This window comes from Miniopterus natalensis, chromosome 18, assembly GCF_054644295.1.
Source record: "Miniopterus natalensis isolate mMinNat1 chromosome 18, mMinNat1.hap1, whole genome shotgun sequence".
In the NCBI taxonomy this organism is placed as follows: Eukaryota; Metazoa; Chordata; class Mammalia; order Chiroptera; family Miniopteridae; genus Miniopterus; species Miniopterus natalensis.
In genome coordinates this window covers 40,436,516-40,448,637 of record NC_142098.1, presented here as the reverse complement: position 1 = coordinate 40,448,637, position 12,122 = coordinate 40,436,516, and the positions used below count along the sequence as shown (strand labels likewise).

Below are 12,122 nucleotides of genomic sequence, written 5' to 3'. Positions count from 1 at the left end.
CCGGAATAGAACTTGAGACCCTTTAGTCTGAGGGCTGACACTCTAACTACTGAGTCAAGCCGTCTTGGGCCATAAGAGATTTTAAGAGATGATGTATTAAACCTGGTGATTTTCTCTTGTTAATCTCTCTCATGTCCGTTAGAGCAGCCCAAAGAACATTGTGGGGAGGGGACAGTAGCTAGGAGGCGCACTGACCTCCCAGGGAAGGGACCGGGCCTACTCCTCAGTGCCCCTGTGAAGCCCAGCTTGGGACACAGTGGACAGGGCTGTGGGCAGCACTCTCCCTAAAGTAGCCCTTGCAGGGACATGGAGGTTTTGGGCCCCTGCCTGGACTGCCCAAGCTGTTCCTCAGCTGGATGCCTTTCCCCTACCTGTCTGCAGTCCATGGCCTCCTCAGCCTTCCCCTTTCAACCCAAGTGAAGGAGGCCTTGACTGGGCCCACTTCCCAAGATAGACTGGGGGCTCCTCTCTCCTACCTAGTGAGTCAAGCTTGGCACAGCAGGTGGGGAGCTCCCAGAAGACACTGGATAGAAATAACAACAGTGCCCAGTCATGGGCCAAGGGCCAGCCCCGTGCTGAGTGCCTTCAGACATCCCGTGGAGTGTTTGGAAAGGGGAGGCCAGCTGCCCACGATGCCATAACCACCCAGGTTGGCCTACATTGAAAGCTGGGGCTTTGAGCAGACACATCCCGTGGTTGTAAATGACTGAGGTTCCCGAGGGTGTGGGGATGGAGAGGGTGCTCCTCTTCCTGGGATCCCATGCGGTGGGGGGAGTGACAGGGCCCAGAGTCCACTGGATCGGGAGCCCAGGCTTTGTTCCACAAACCCAGTAGCTCTGACTCCTCCAGTCATCCAAGTGCTTGACAAACGATCACTCCCCAGGGACAGGTCCTGACAATGTGCTTTTAATCAAACTTTTTCCAAAAGTATCTCCTTTCCCAGTTAAAAAAGATGAGGTGTGGTGAAGACAGGCTCTGCCCCCTAATGGGGCGGCGATCTCGGTGCTGGGGGGCCCTCCGAGCCTCCCTGGACAGTCTGGGCACCGGCCGATGGCGGCGTGGCTCTCCCTGCCGGAGCCTCCAGCCCCGACCCCTTCCGACCCATGTGGCCTCTGTGTCCCTGCAGTGGGTGGCCACCCAGGGCGCCCTCAGGTGGACACGATGCCATTTTTCTCGCCCTTGACCTTGAGGAACTCGGCCATGCTGGAGAAGTACTTCTGGTTGGCCTCAGCCACCTTCTTTTCGGCTGCCTGTGGGTTCACAATCTCCAGGCCCTGGGCAGGTGAGGAAGACAACGGTGGGGTGGGGTGGGGTGGGGTGGGGTGGGGTGGGGTGGGGTGGGGTGGGGTGGGGAGACAGCCTGACCCCTTGACAACACCCCCCACACCCCTGTGTGAACAGGTGGAGTGGCTGAAGCCTGGGGAGGGGGAGGGGCTTCCAGGTACCTGGAGCGGGGTGAAGGCCACACTGGAGGCGGTCCCCGAGGAGCGATCACGGATGGTGGACTTCCCGCCGTACACCACACTCTGCTTCTGCAGGGTCCGCTGGGGAGGGGAGGGGAGGTCCCGGCTGTGACCTGAGCTCTCCCACCAGGGTCCGCCTCGTTCTTCCCACCTGGGCCCAGCCATACCTGCAGCGTCTTGGAGATCCTGGCTTTAGTGGCCTCATTCACCTGCGTCTGCCGCACACGCCCACTGCCCGACTTGCCCAGGTGGCCCAGGCTGAAGCCCAGGTCCTCCTGGTAGGCGTCCTCCTCTATCTGAGGGAGGGGGAGGCATCCTAGAGTTAGTCACCCCTGGATGGGCTAGAAGCCCAGGCGTCTGCCTGACCAGCCAGTCCTGCAGGCTCCTGTTCAGGCACCTACTGGGCCCCTAATGCGATGAGCCTTGATGAGGCCCCAGGTGATAGTGAGGAGCTGGGTCCTCTTACTGTTCCCTAAGCTGACAGGTGGGAGGGGCCGCGTGCACATGCGTGCTTATGTGCGTGTCTTCGTGTGCACGTGTGTATGAGTGCGCGTTGTTCTTGTGGGACCAGGAGGGTGCTTGGACCATGAGACTGGCGGTGGGAGGCCTGGGGAAGGGCATGTAAGGCAGGGCCTGGGGAAGGGAGCAGGGAGGAGCAAGCTGGGGAGGCCTGTAGTGCCCACACCAGGAGCCTGAGTTGAAGGGGGCGTCGCGGTGAGGGGGCAGGCACTGAGGTTTGGGTAGACCCCTTTGGGGCTGGGTAGATGAGGAGGGGAGGACCTAGGGCCTGGGAAACAGGGAGGAGGCTGGGGTGGTGCCCCAGATCTGAGGGGGGCCGGGGACACAGACAGGGCAGAATGGGGCAGGGGCAGGGGCAGGGACAGGGCAGGATGGGGCAGGGGCAGGGACAGGGCAGGGTGGGCAGGGGCCCACCTCTCCGAAGCTCATGCGGTTGGCCTGCTTCCGGATCTCCGTCAGCCCCAGCCGCTCCTTCATCTTTCGGTACCTGAGGACAGGGCACAGGAAGTCAGCTGGGACGCTGGGAGCCTCCTCCCTTCCTGCCCTGCCCAGCCATCCACCACTGCCCACCTGCGGCCACCTCGCTTCTTGCGCTGCCCATCCAGAGGCGCAGGCAGCGGCTTCACCTGCTTCACAGGGGGTGGCTCCTGCCATTTGTCAAACTTCCGCTCGATCTCATCCTTCAGCTCGTAGCCCACCTGAGAGAGGGGGTATGGGGAGGGGCTGCAGGGGCCTGTCCCGGGCTCACCCTGTATCTGGGCCAAGAATCTCAGCCACTATTGGCTCTAGCATTAAGTTCCACCCACGGCCAGTGACCCCCAGACTGTCCTCTGAACACTGAGCCCACAGACAACTGTGGATACAATAGCCTGAGAACGCCTGCCTGCCCCACCTCCCACCTCCACTCTCCGCAGGGGAGACGCCCAGAAGTCGGTCGGCCTCCATTCCATTTCTCTCTCACCCCATAAGTCCCATAGGGCTCTTCTTAAGGAAAGACCCCAAATCGGCCTCTTCTCAGCACGTCTGCTGAGGCCGAGCTCCCCCGAGATACACAGCCCATGGTCTGCCCAGCCTACCAGCCTCCTCTCCCAGGCTGGCTATACGCCAGCCTCAGGGCCTTTGCACTGACTGCTGTCCCCCAAGATGCATGAGATTCGCTTGCTAACTTCATTCAGGTCTCTGTGAAACCCTCACCTCCCTGAGGCTAATATCCGTGGCCACACCACAGACTTACTTGCTGTCCCCTACCCTGCCCCAATTACAATTTGAGTATGTCCAAGGCAGGGCTTTTGTCTGTGCTGCTACTCTGCACCCCAGCCTCCAGACCAGTGGGGGAGAGACAGAGAGAGAGGACAAACAACTGAAACCCTGAACACCACCAGGCTGGGTGCTTAAACAACAGTGCACAGGACAGAAATGTCTCTCCATTCTCAGAACAAGTCTGCCTAGAAGACGGGCTCGCTGAATAATTACTGCATGATAACAGTGTGCTGGTGGGGGAACAGACTCCAGCACAGCAGGCAAAAAATGCCTCCCCACCACCCCCAAGGGGTTCACATCTGAATCTCTGGTCTTGTGAATATGTCACCCATGACAAAAGGGACTTTGCAGATATGGCCAGGTTAAGGTCTTGAGATGGGGAAGGTACGGGCCCAGTGTCGTCACCAGGTGCTTAGGCAGAGATGTAAAGACAGGGGCAGAGGCAGGGGTAGGAGATGCTACACTGTGGAGGGAGGGCCATGAGCCAGGGCACCCAGGCGCCTCTAGAAGCAGGAGAGGGCAAAGGGACCAACCTCCCCTGGAGCCCCCAGAAGGAAGGAGCTCTGCCAACACCCTGATTTTAACCCAGTAAAACCCGTTTTGGACTCTGACCTACAGGACTGTAAGATATTAAACCTATATTGCATTAGCCACTATGTTTGTGGTCATTTGTTAAGAGCAGCAGTGACAGGAAAAAGACACACTGGGGGGAAGGGGACAGTGACCTTGGCGGGGCCACAGATAGACATGCCTGACTGCTAGGACAATCGGTTTTTCTGGACAGACCACAGACCCACACGCACAAACACTGGCCCGACCCTCACCTTCCCCTCCGTGCTTTCGTGGAAACTGTCCACGCGGGCTGCCAGCGTGCACTTGGCGGCCACTAGGCGGGCCGCCTTCCGCCGCAGATCCTGGAAGAACGGAAACAGGCTGAGTCAAGGTGAGGAGTCAATGAGACTACTGGGCTCCCAAAATGCTAGCGCCACGGTCCGACTCCTGCCTGTCATTTCACCCTATGTCGTGTGTTACTGTGACAATGTGTTATGATAACAAAGTATCGCCGTCAATGTTGTCTTTCAAACTATTTTTTAAAAACTTAGTCTGGTTTGCATAGACCACTGTACTGCTACAGATGGAAAATTGTCAAATACCAAAGAATAAGTTTGTTATGATAAAAACAGGAAATATGTGAGGTTATTACTGAGAATAGTGTTCTGTGCCATGAAAGAAAAGGTGGCCTGTGTTTTGGGAAATCCCAATATACCACATGTAAAACCTGTTGCCACAGGTCTTGACCAGTAATAGTTATAAAAATAACAAAGTCAGCAGCAGCTCCCTGCAGTGAAGAACTAGCCTACCCCTAAGGGGTCTGGTCCCGGCCAGACAGGATCCTTGTGATTTAGGGTGAGGTCTTTGGGTTACGGTGCATGGGTCAACCTGGAGATGGGGGTCAGTTACCCTGTGTAACTGAGTCCCAGTAAAGAATGTGAGCACCGCGGCCTGGCTGGGCAGTGATCTCTGTGCGCCCGCTGTCACACACCACAGTGTGTACTCCTGGACCCTGCCCCTCGCTCTTCCTCCCTTGGCTGACATTACTGTCCCCTACTGTGGTAAACTGTGACCCCGAGGGGGTCAGCTCTCGCCAGTTCCGCGAGTCTTCCTCATGGGTCACCGAGCCTGAGGGTGGTGTTGGGAACCCCCCGAACTCGAAAGGTAGGGCTTGTCACTTGTCAGGTGCAAGGCCTAGCCAGGATGAGTCTGCATCATGACCATGAAGCAGGCTCTGTTCTCCCCACTTTACAAATGGAAAGACTGAGGCACAGAGCTCAGGCCTCTTACCCGAGGCCACCTAACTGGCAAGTGGCACTGCCAGAATCCCAACCCCAGCGCATCTGCTCCAGCATCCCTGTTCTCACACCCCGTGCCACTCTGTCCCCCAGGGTTCCCACCACTGTCGCCAGCTGATGGGAGCATGCTCAGGCTGACAGGGCCCTCCCCTTCAGGCACAGCAGGGGCTCACCGGGGGTAGGGACTGCACAATGTCGCTGTGGTAGATGTAGCCAGTGTGGGGCAGCACGGAGGTGGAGGAGAAGCCGGACAGCGTTTTGCGCTGGGCCCCCAGCAGCATGATGTTGCAGGCGGGCATCTTGGAGAGGTTGGTCAGGCCACCAGCCACCCCTGCAGCAGGCCGGGGAGGGAGGAGGTGAGATGCAGCAGGCGCATTTGTCTGGGAGCTCACCTGTGTGCTAAGCCTTTACTGAATTTCTGGTTGGATCCCATGGTGGCCCCACCAGGGAGGGCCTGTCTCATTTCAGAGGGGGAATGTGAGGGAAGCTCAGAGAGGTGAAGCAACCTGCCTGAGGGTGCACAGCAAACAAGTGGACCACAGGAACCTGAACTGAGTCTGCAAAGCTGCACAGCTCGCCCTGGGGCCGACCACAGGGCCCAGTATGCAGCGCCAGGCATTCCCTGAACTAGTTTCCAGGCACAGAGAGAGGAAGAGGGCTGTAGGTGGGGAAATAGCTCTACCTCTGATGGGGCCTGCTGTGAGCCAGGCTGGTGCTGAGTGTCTTTAAGGACTAGAGAAACTGTGTCATCAAGCAACTAAATCCTTAAAATGAGCCTCCAACACAGTCTGCCAGCCCAAGAGGGAGCAAAACAGCCTCCAGAGATGCACATCACAATCTCCAGACCCCATGGCCATGGCGCCTGTGGTGGCCAGAGGGGCTCTGCTGACAAGGAGCTCGAGATGGGGTGATTCTCCTGGAGGACCCCAGCTCAATGGAACCAGAAAAGGCTCTTAAAAGTGGGAGAGAAAGGCAGTGCCAGAGTCAGAGATGTGAAAGCAGACTAAACAGGAGGAAGGGACACAAGCCAAGGGACATGGGTGCCTCAAGAAGTCAAAAAAGGCCAGGAAGCAGGGCCTCCTGGGCCCTCCATGAAGCAATGTCCAGAATCATGAGGTGATAGATGGGTGTTTAAAGAGCTCAATTTGTGGTCCTCTGTTGCAGCAGCCACAGGAAAGCAGCACACCCCCAATCACCACAGGGGAAACGGGGGCACGTGAGGTCACCTGCCCAAGAATGCGAGGTCAGTGAGGGGGAGAACCCACACCCAGTGTATCCTGCCTAAAAACCACTGCTTCCTTCAACCTGCGACTCCGCACACACCTGCCTCTAAGGAGGCTGCGAGGGGCCCAAGCGTGGCCCCCAAACTTCATGTGTCTGTGTCCTCACCCCACCCCTGTACTCAGGATGGGGCCATATCTGGAGGTGGGACCTTTAAAGAGGTGACTAAGGTGATGTGACATCATAGGACTGGCCCTAATTCAATCTGACTGGTGCCCTTATAAGAAGAGATTGGGACACGGACACACAGAGGGACGGCCGTGTGAGGACACGGGGCAGACGGCCACCTACATCCTCAGGAGGAAGCAGCCCTGCCCACGCCTGGATCTTGGGCTCCGGGCTCCAGCCTCCAGGACTGGGAGACAATCAATCTCGGTTGTAGAAGCCTTTGGACGGCAGCCCAGGTGGGCGAACACAGCTGCGTTACCCAACTTTCCTGAGAGTGTTTCTCATTAAAGGGGCCAGGAGTCCAGTGGAGCGGGACCCCCCTGCAGTGCAGACACCCTGCCAGGACCAGTGTCCCCCATCTAACAGAGGACACCAAGGCCCCTCCCGGCCCCGGGGCTCACCCATGATCTTGGCGGCTGTGGATGCCCCGATGATGATGGAGAGGTTGGGCGCAATGAAGGACATGCGGGACTCCACGTACTCGTAAATGCGGTGTTTGGAGGCGCTCAGCTCCAGCGCCATGTCGCAGGCCTCCTCCAGCCGCTCCAGCTCCTCCTCTGACAGCTGCTGCCTGCAGGGAAGGGGGGATGATGACCTGGCTGGGATGAACAGCCCCTCCTGAGATTCCTGCCTGACTGCTATGGGAGCTTCTGTCCCCCGAGCTGTGTATGCAAGTGTGTGCAGCCTCAGGACAATCTCCCCTCCGAAGTGGCAAGCTAGGGGCCTGCTTATTCTTCCCCAACTCCCCCTCTCCCCCTCGCCCCCGCTAGAGAGCTCGGTCCCTGCCTGAGGCTGAGTCACCACCGCCTCCAGGGAGCCACCAGACCCAGTCCTGGTAAGCACCCTTCCTCTGTGCTTGACACTCGCCCTTTGGCCTTTGACCTGTGCATGAACATTCTTCCTCCCAGACAGGAGCTCTGAGAGGGCTAAGTTGTGTAACTCCATCCAGGAATCTGCCAGCCTTTGTTGGATGAACAGGATGACAGCCCTCGGGAGGTCTCTACCCCACATGACTCTGCTGGGGGTTATGGCTTAAAGACAGCTCCTTCTCTTAGGCACAACTCAGATGCCAGTGAGGGAGCTCAGCTTGGTGCCTGGCTGGCAGGTGCCACTCGTTAAACACATGTGGACTTGAAATGAACTGTCCTCCTGAGACTGACACCTGTGCCACTGGTACCCTGCTGTGTACTCACCCCTGGGTGGTGGAGGCAGTCACGCTGACGACCATGATGGTGGCATTGGTCAGGATCTGCTGTAGGTTCTCGTTGTTCTTGCACTTGTCCAGGCTGTTGCCCAGCTCCTGGGGGTGAGGAGGCAATAGAGAGATGGCAGAGACTTGGGAAGGATCCAACCCTATGGCTCCTGCACCTGCTCTGATCTCTTCTGGGGATGCTAGGACAGTTGGGATCTGTGTGCAGGGTGTTTCTCCTGCCCCTACAAGTTCCAAGAATGTCAGTGCTCAAAGCGCCAGCATTGTCTGCCCTGTGCTGGCTGATCTGGAAACCAACCAGAGCAACTGGCCACTCAGGGAGGACCTGCTGCTCAGTCAACTCAGAGCACAAATCTGACCCATCGCTTCCCTGCATGGATGTCCCTAGCCGACACACTCGGCTAGTGGACACACATGGGAGTGTCCCTGCCTTCACTTGCACCTAACCCTCCCGGGGCTTAAAGGTCAGACGTGATCCGACCTCATCAATTCTGCCTCCCCAATTCCACTTTCTTGTTCCCTGAACCCACCAGGGCTCATTACCTCTCGGGGTCTAGACACTAACATTTCCTCCAATCTCTGCAGGGCTGCCCCTTGTCAGATCTGGACACCACCTGCTCCGTCCAGCACAGCGGGAGTGGGGCACCCCTTCATCTCTCTCCCCTCCTCTCTGGGCCTCACTCCTGCCCCTCGGGATAACCCTCTCAGGAGGGCTGGGAATGGAGTGTGGGGCAGAGGAGCCATGAGAATGTCCTTTCCAGGCTCCACCCATCAAGCACTGGGCAGCTGGCAGCAGCTAAGGCCTCCAACATCACTCATTGCAGCTTGGTCCCCTGCATCCTGCAATGCTGAGCGAGGGAAGCCTTTCCCCACCCAGGGTCTGAGGGCGGGGCCCCACCTCCCTTCACACCGGAAGCTGTAGAGAAGCCTCAGTTCTCCCCAAGCCCCACACCCTCCCTCACCTTGACTGTGCGGATGTAGTCCAGCGCATTGGGGACCAGTGACTCCAGCTCAGGGAACCGCTTCGAGTACTTATCCCGGATGAACTTATGGATGATGTCTGAGGTGGGCAGGGACGGGGGGCATCTGGTGAGGGGACAGGCAGACTCGGCTGGCTGTCTCCCACATCCATTTCCCCTTGTTCCTTTAGTAGCTGCACCCCTGAGCTTCAGCTGGGCGCTAGGGCACCCAGAATAAAGGCCATGTTTCCTGGCTCCCTCACTGCTGGAGAAGCCAAAATGAGTTAGTTCTGGTCTATGAGGGATGTGTGCAACTTCCAGTCAACCTTTAAAGAAGAGAGCTGTGTTCTCTTCTCTCCCCTGTTCTGCTGGTGGGGATGTGGAGGAAATGGCTGAAAGTGGGCAGTCACCTTGTACCATGAAACAGGCAGCAGATTAACAAGATAAAAAGAGCCTGGGCACCAGCCTAGACTGCTCACTGGGACGTTCACACAAGAGGAAAATGCACTTCCTTCTAATTTAAGCCACTGTCACCACAACAGAACCTGGATTCTAGCTGAAAGGAGGGGCTCGGGGAAAGGTCAGCCTGAGATCCTGCCTGCCCCTCCCTCAAGGACACCAGGCAGGGCTGTCTCTCTTTGCCCCTCCCACACTCACTCAGCTCGTTCTCAATCTCCACGGTCAGGTTGTTGGCGTCCACGATGACCCGGTATTCGGGGGCTGCCTCCACTGGTCCCATCACTGTGAGGGTGAGAAACAGCCTGGTGGGTACCCGTGTCCAAGGCTCTGCACACACAGCTCTCTTTCCCTGGATCCCCCCCAGCTATGGACTTGGCATGTACATTCTTGCTTCAACATCCAATTCAGGTATTAGTTCTTCCCTGATCCCTGAGGCTGGTCAGCTGGCGCTTCTGTGGCTCCACAGTGTCCCCAGCTCCCTCCCTCCCAGCAGGCACTGCCCACCAATAGCTGTCTGGGACCTGGCTTGTCTGATCTCAGCTAAGTCCCCTGGGTTCCCAGCACCCACACAACTGGCCACAGAAAGGAAAGAATGAATCTCCCTGAAACTCTGCTCTGACCACACCACCCCTGTGCCCGACAACCTCCCATGGTTTCGAGGCCACCAAATTCCAGAGAGCCCCCCCTGATGAGAAGAATTGGATATAACAGGATTGCCCTCTGAGAGCTGGTCTGGGCAGTCAGGAGATAACCCAGCACTCCCCAAAGCTGGGATTGAGAGGAGGTTTTAGGCGATGCTTTAGTGACCACACATGTTTACAGTTACTCCCTGTTTATCAAATTATACCAGTTTCCTACTCACAGTAGCATAACTTTCCTTCTAAGAGAAATTTAATGAAAAATATGTTGATTTAAAGAAAACGTGGAATGGGGGTTGGAGGCTGGGTGAAAAAGGTGAAGAGATTGAGAAGCGGACATTGGCAGTTACAAAACAGTCATGGGGATGCAAAGTATAGCACAGGGAATATAGTCAGTAATACTGTGATAACTATGTATGGGGCCAGGTGGGGACTAGCTTTATCAGGGTGACCACCTCATAAGTTGCATAAATATCTAACCACTATGCTGTACACCTGAAACTAATATAATATTGTGTGTAAACTGTAATTGAAACATAAAAATAAAGTTGGACACTAAAAAAACAAACAAAAAGGAAATGTGAAGTAAACAAGACAAGTGGCAAAACCCCTGTAACTGAGCATGAGACCCACTTAGGAACCTTGACAGAAGTCGTAGGCGACTGGTGAGTGCTCAGCATGGAGCAAAAACTTTAGGAGTGTCTGCTGTAAAATGCACTACCTTTCTGGGAGAGAAGGGGACTGGGTTGGGATGGAGAAAGAGAGGGCTCTGGAAAAGGCCAAGAGGGAGGTGGACCCAAGTTTCAAAGCCACAAGCAGCCAAAGAGGCCCAGGGGCCTGGCGGGAGAGCAGGCAGGTGGATGAGGCTGAGCGCGGAGAGAAGGTACCTTCCGAAGCTTTGGCTTGCTTGCTGATATACTCCTCAATCTTCATCATGATCTCAGCAAACTGTGGAGGGGAAGAGTCAGAACCCAGGACAGGTGGAGAGGAGCCCCGGCTACCTCACCCCTCCGGAGCGTCCACCTGTTGCCCGCTCACCATCTTGCTGTCCCACAGCTTGGCGATGCTCTTGACCGAATCCCCAGAAAGATCCAGCTGTGTCTCCTCCTGCACATCCTCGATCGCCGGCTCCTCTTCCTCCTCCCCATAACTTCCTCCTTCCTCCTCTTCCGCCGCCTCCTCGAGGTCGGCCAGGAGCTCGTCTGCCAGAGACATCCCGAGGCCTATTGGGGGGGAGAGCAGGGTTCCTCCTCATTACCCAGAGGGGCTTCCTCCCCTCCCCCGAGAAGGCCCTGGTCCGTCCGCATCAACCTCACTAGCACGCAGGCTCCACAAGGACAGGCATTTTCATCTGTGCTGTTCTCCAGCTCCTAACTGTGCCTGGCACACATTAGGTGCTCAGTAAACACCTATTGAATTAATCCATGAACAAACCTCGAGAACCCAGATAATCTCCAGCCATAACTCACAGACCTACCCACGTCACTGACAAGACACAGCACGCCCCGCATGCCATCACCTCGCTAAAGCTTAAAAGATACATCCTCCCTACGATGAGATGCAACCTCCTTTTTTCTTCTATAACAGAGCCTCCCTCCAACTGTTGGGCCCCGAATGAGTGACAGATTTCCTAAAATACTGATCTGTTCAGCCATCAGGGCAATCAGACAGGCCTCATGTCTAGAGTTCCCAGGCTGACTACCACTGGCCACAGGCAGCCTCCTCAACTACCCCAGGCAGTGTAGAAATATTAGTCTTTTCTGTGAGTCCCATGAAGAGGAAAAGTTTGGGAAGCACTACTTGCTCTACAAGGTACAATCCCCACCACTGTCCTCCCCCACTGCTTTTTTAAAAATAAGCAGTCTTTCCCTCTTCCTGTTCCTTTCCTCGCTCCATGAATCCATTCCCCTACCTCATTCCCTCCCGCTCTGCACCACCCTCCTCTAACCTATGAAAACACAGGCTGCACACTCCAATGCTCAGAGGCTAAGTGGGTGACTAGTGAGTGGGGCAGCCTGGGGATAGGGCAATAGGGAGGAGTGGAGACTGGAGAACCAAAGAACTCAGTGTACAGGCACAGCTAATGCTCGGCTTTGGACACACCTTGCCAGTGGGAACATGGGCTCCACATTGCCAGGTTTTTGTAACAAAAGAAAAATTTTTTTTTATTAATCCTCACCTGAGAATATTTTTTCCATTGATTTTTAGAGAGAGTGGAAGGAAGGGAGGGAGGGAGGAGGAACCGATAGAATAGGATCCATGTGAGAGAGACACATCAATTGGCTGCCTCCTGCATGCACCCCCACGACCAGGGA

The 12,122-nt window shown here is 56.3% G+C and overlaps 1 protein-coding gene across 1 annotated transcript; it reads right to left on the bottom strand.

The window, feature by feature from the left end:
• Window positions 1–890: 890 nt before the first annotated feature.
• Window positions 891–11,234, bottom strand: PRPF31 (pre-mRNA processing factor 31). Its single transcript, XM_016217228.2, has 13 exons — window positions 10,846–11,234; window positions 10,695–10,755; window positions 9,368–9,451; window positions 8,714–8,811; window positions 7,735–7,841; window positions 6,943–7,112; window positions 5,266–5,423; window positions 4,067–4,156; window positions 2,553–2,680; window positions 2,397–2,469; window positions 1,631–1,759; window positions 1,446–1,544; window positions 891–1,274 (listed from the first exon to the last, which is right to left on the bottom strand). The coding sequence occupies exons 1-13, from the start codon at window positions 11,020–11,022 to the stop codon at window positions 1,149–1,151; spliced, it is 1,500 nt and encodes a 499-aa protein (XP_016072714.1). The 5' UTR covers window positions 11,023–11,234; the 3' UTR covers window positions 891–1,148.
• Between the last annotated feature and the right edge of the window lie 888 nt (window positions 11,235–12,122).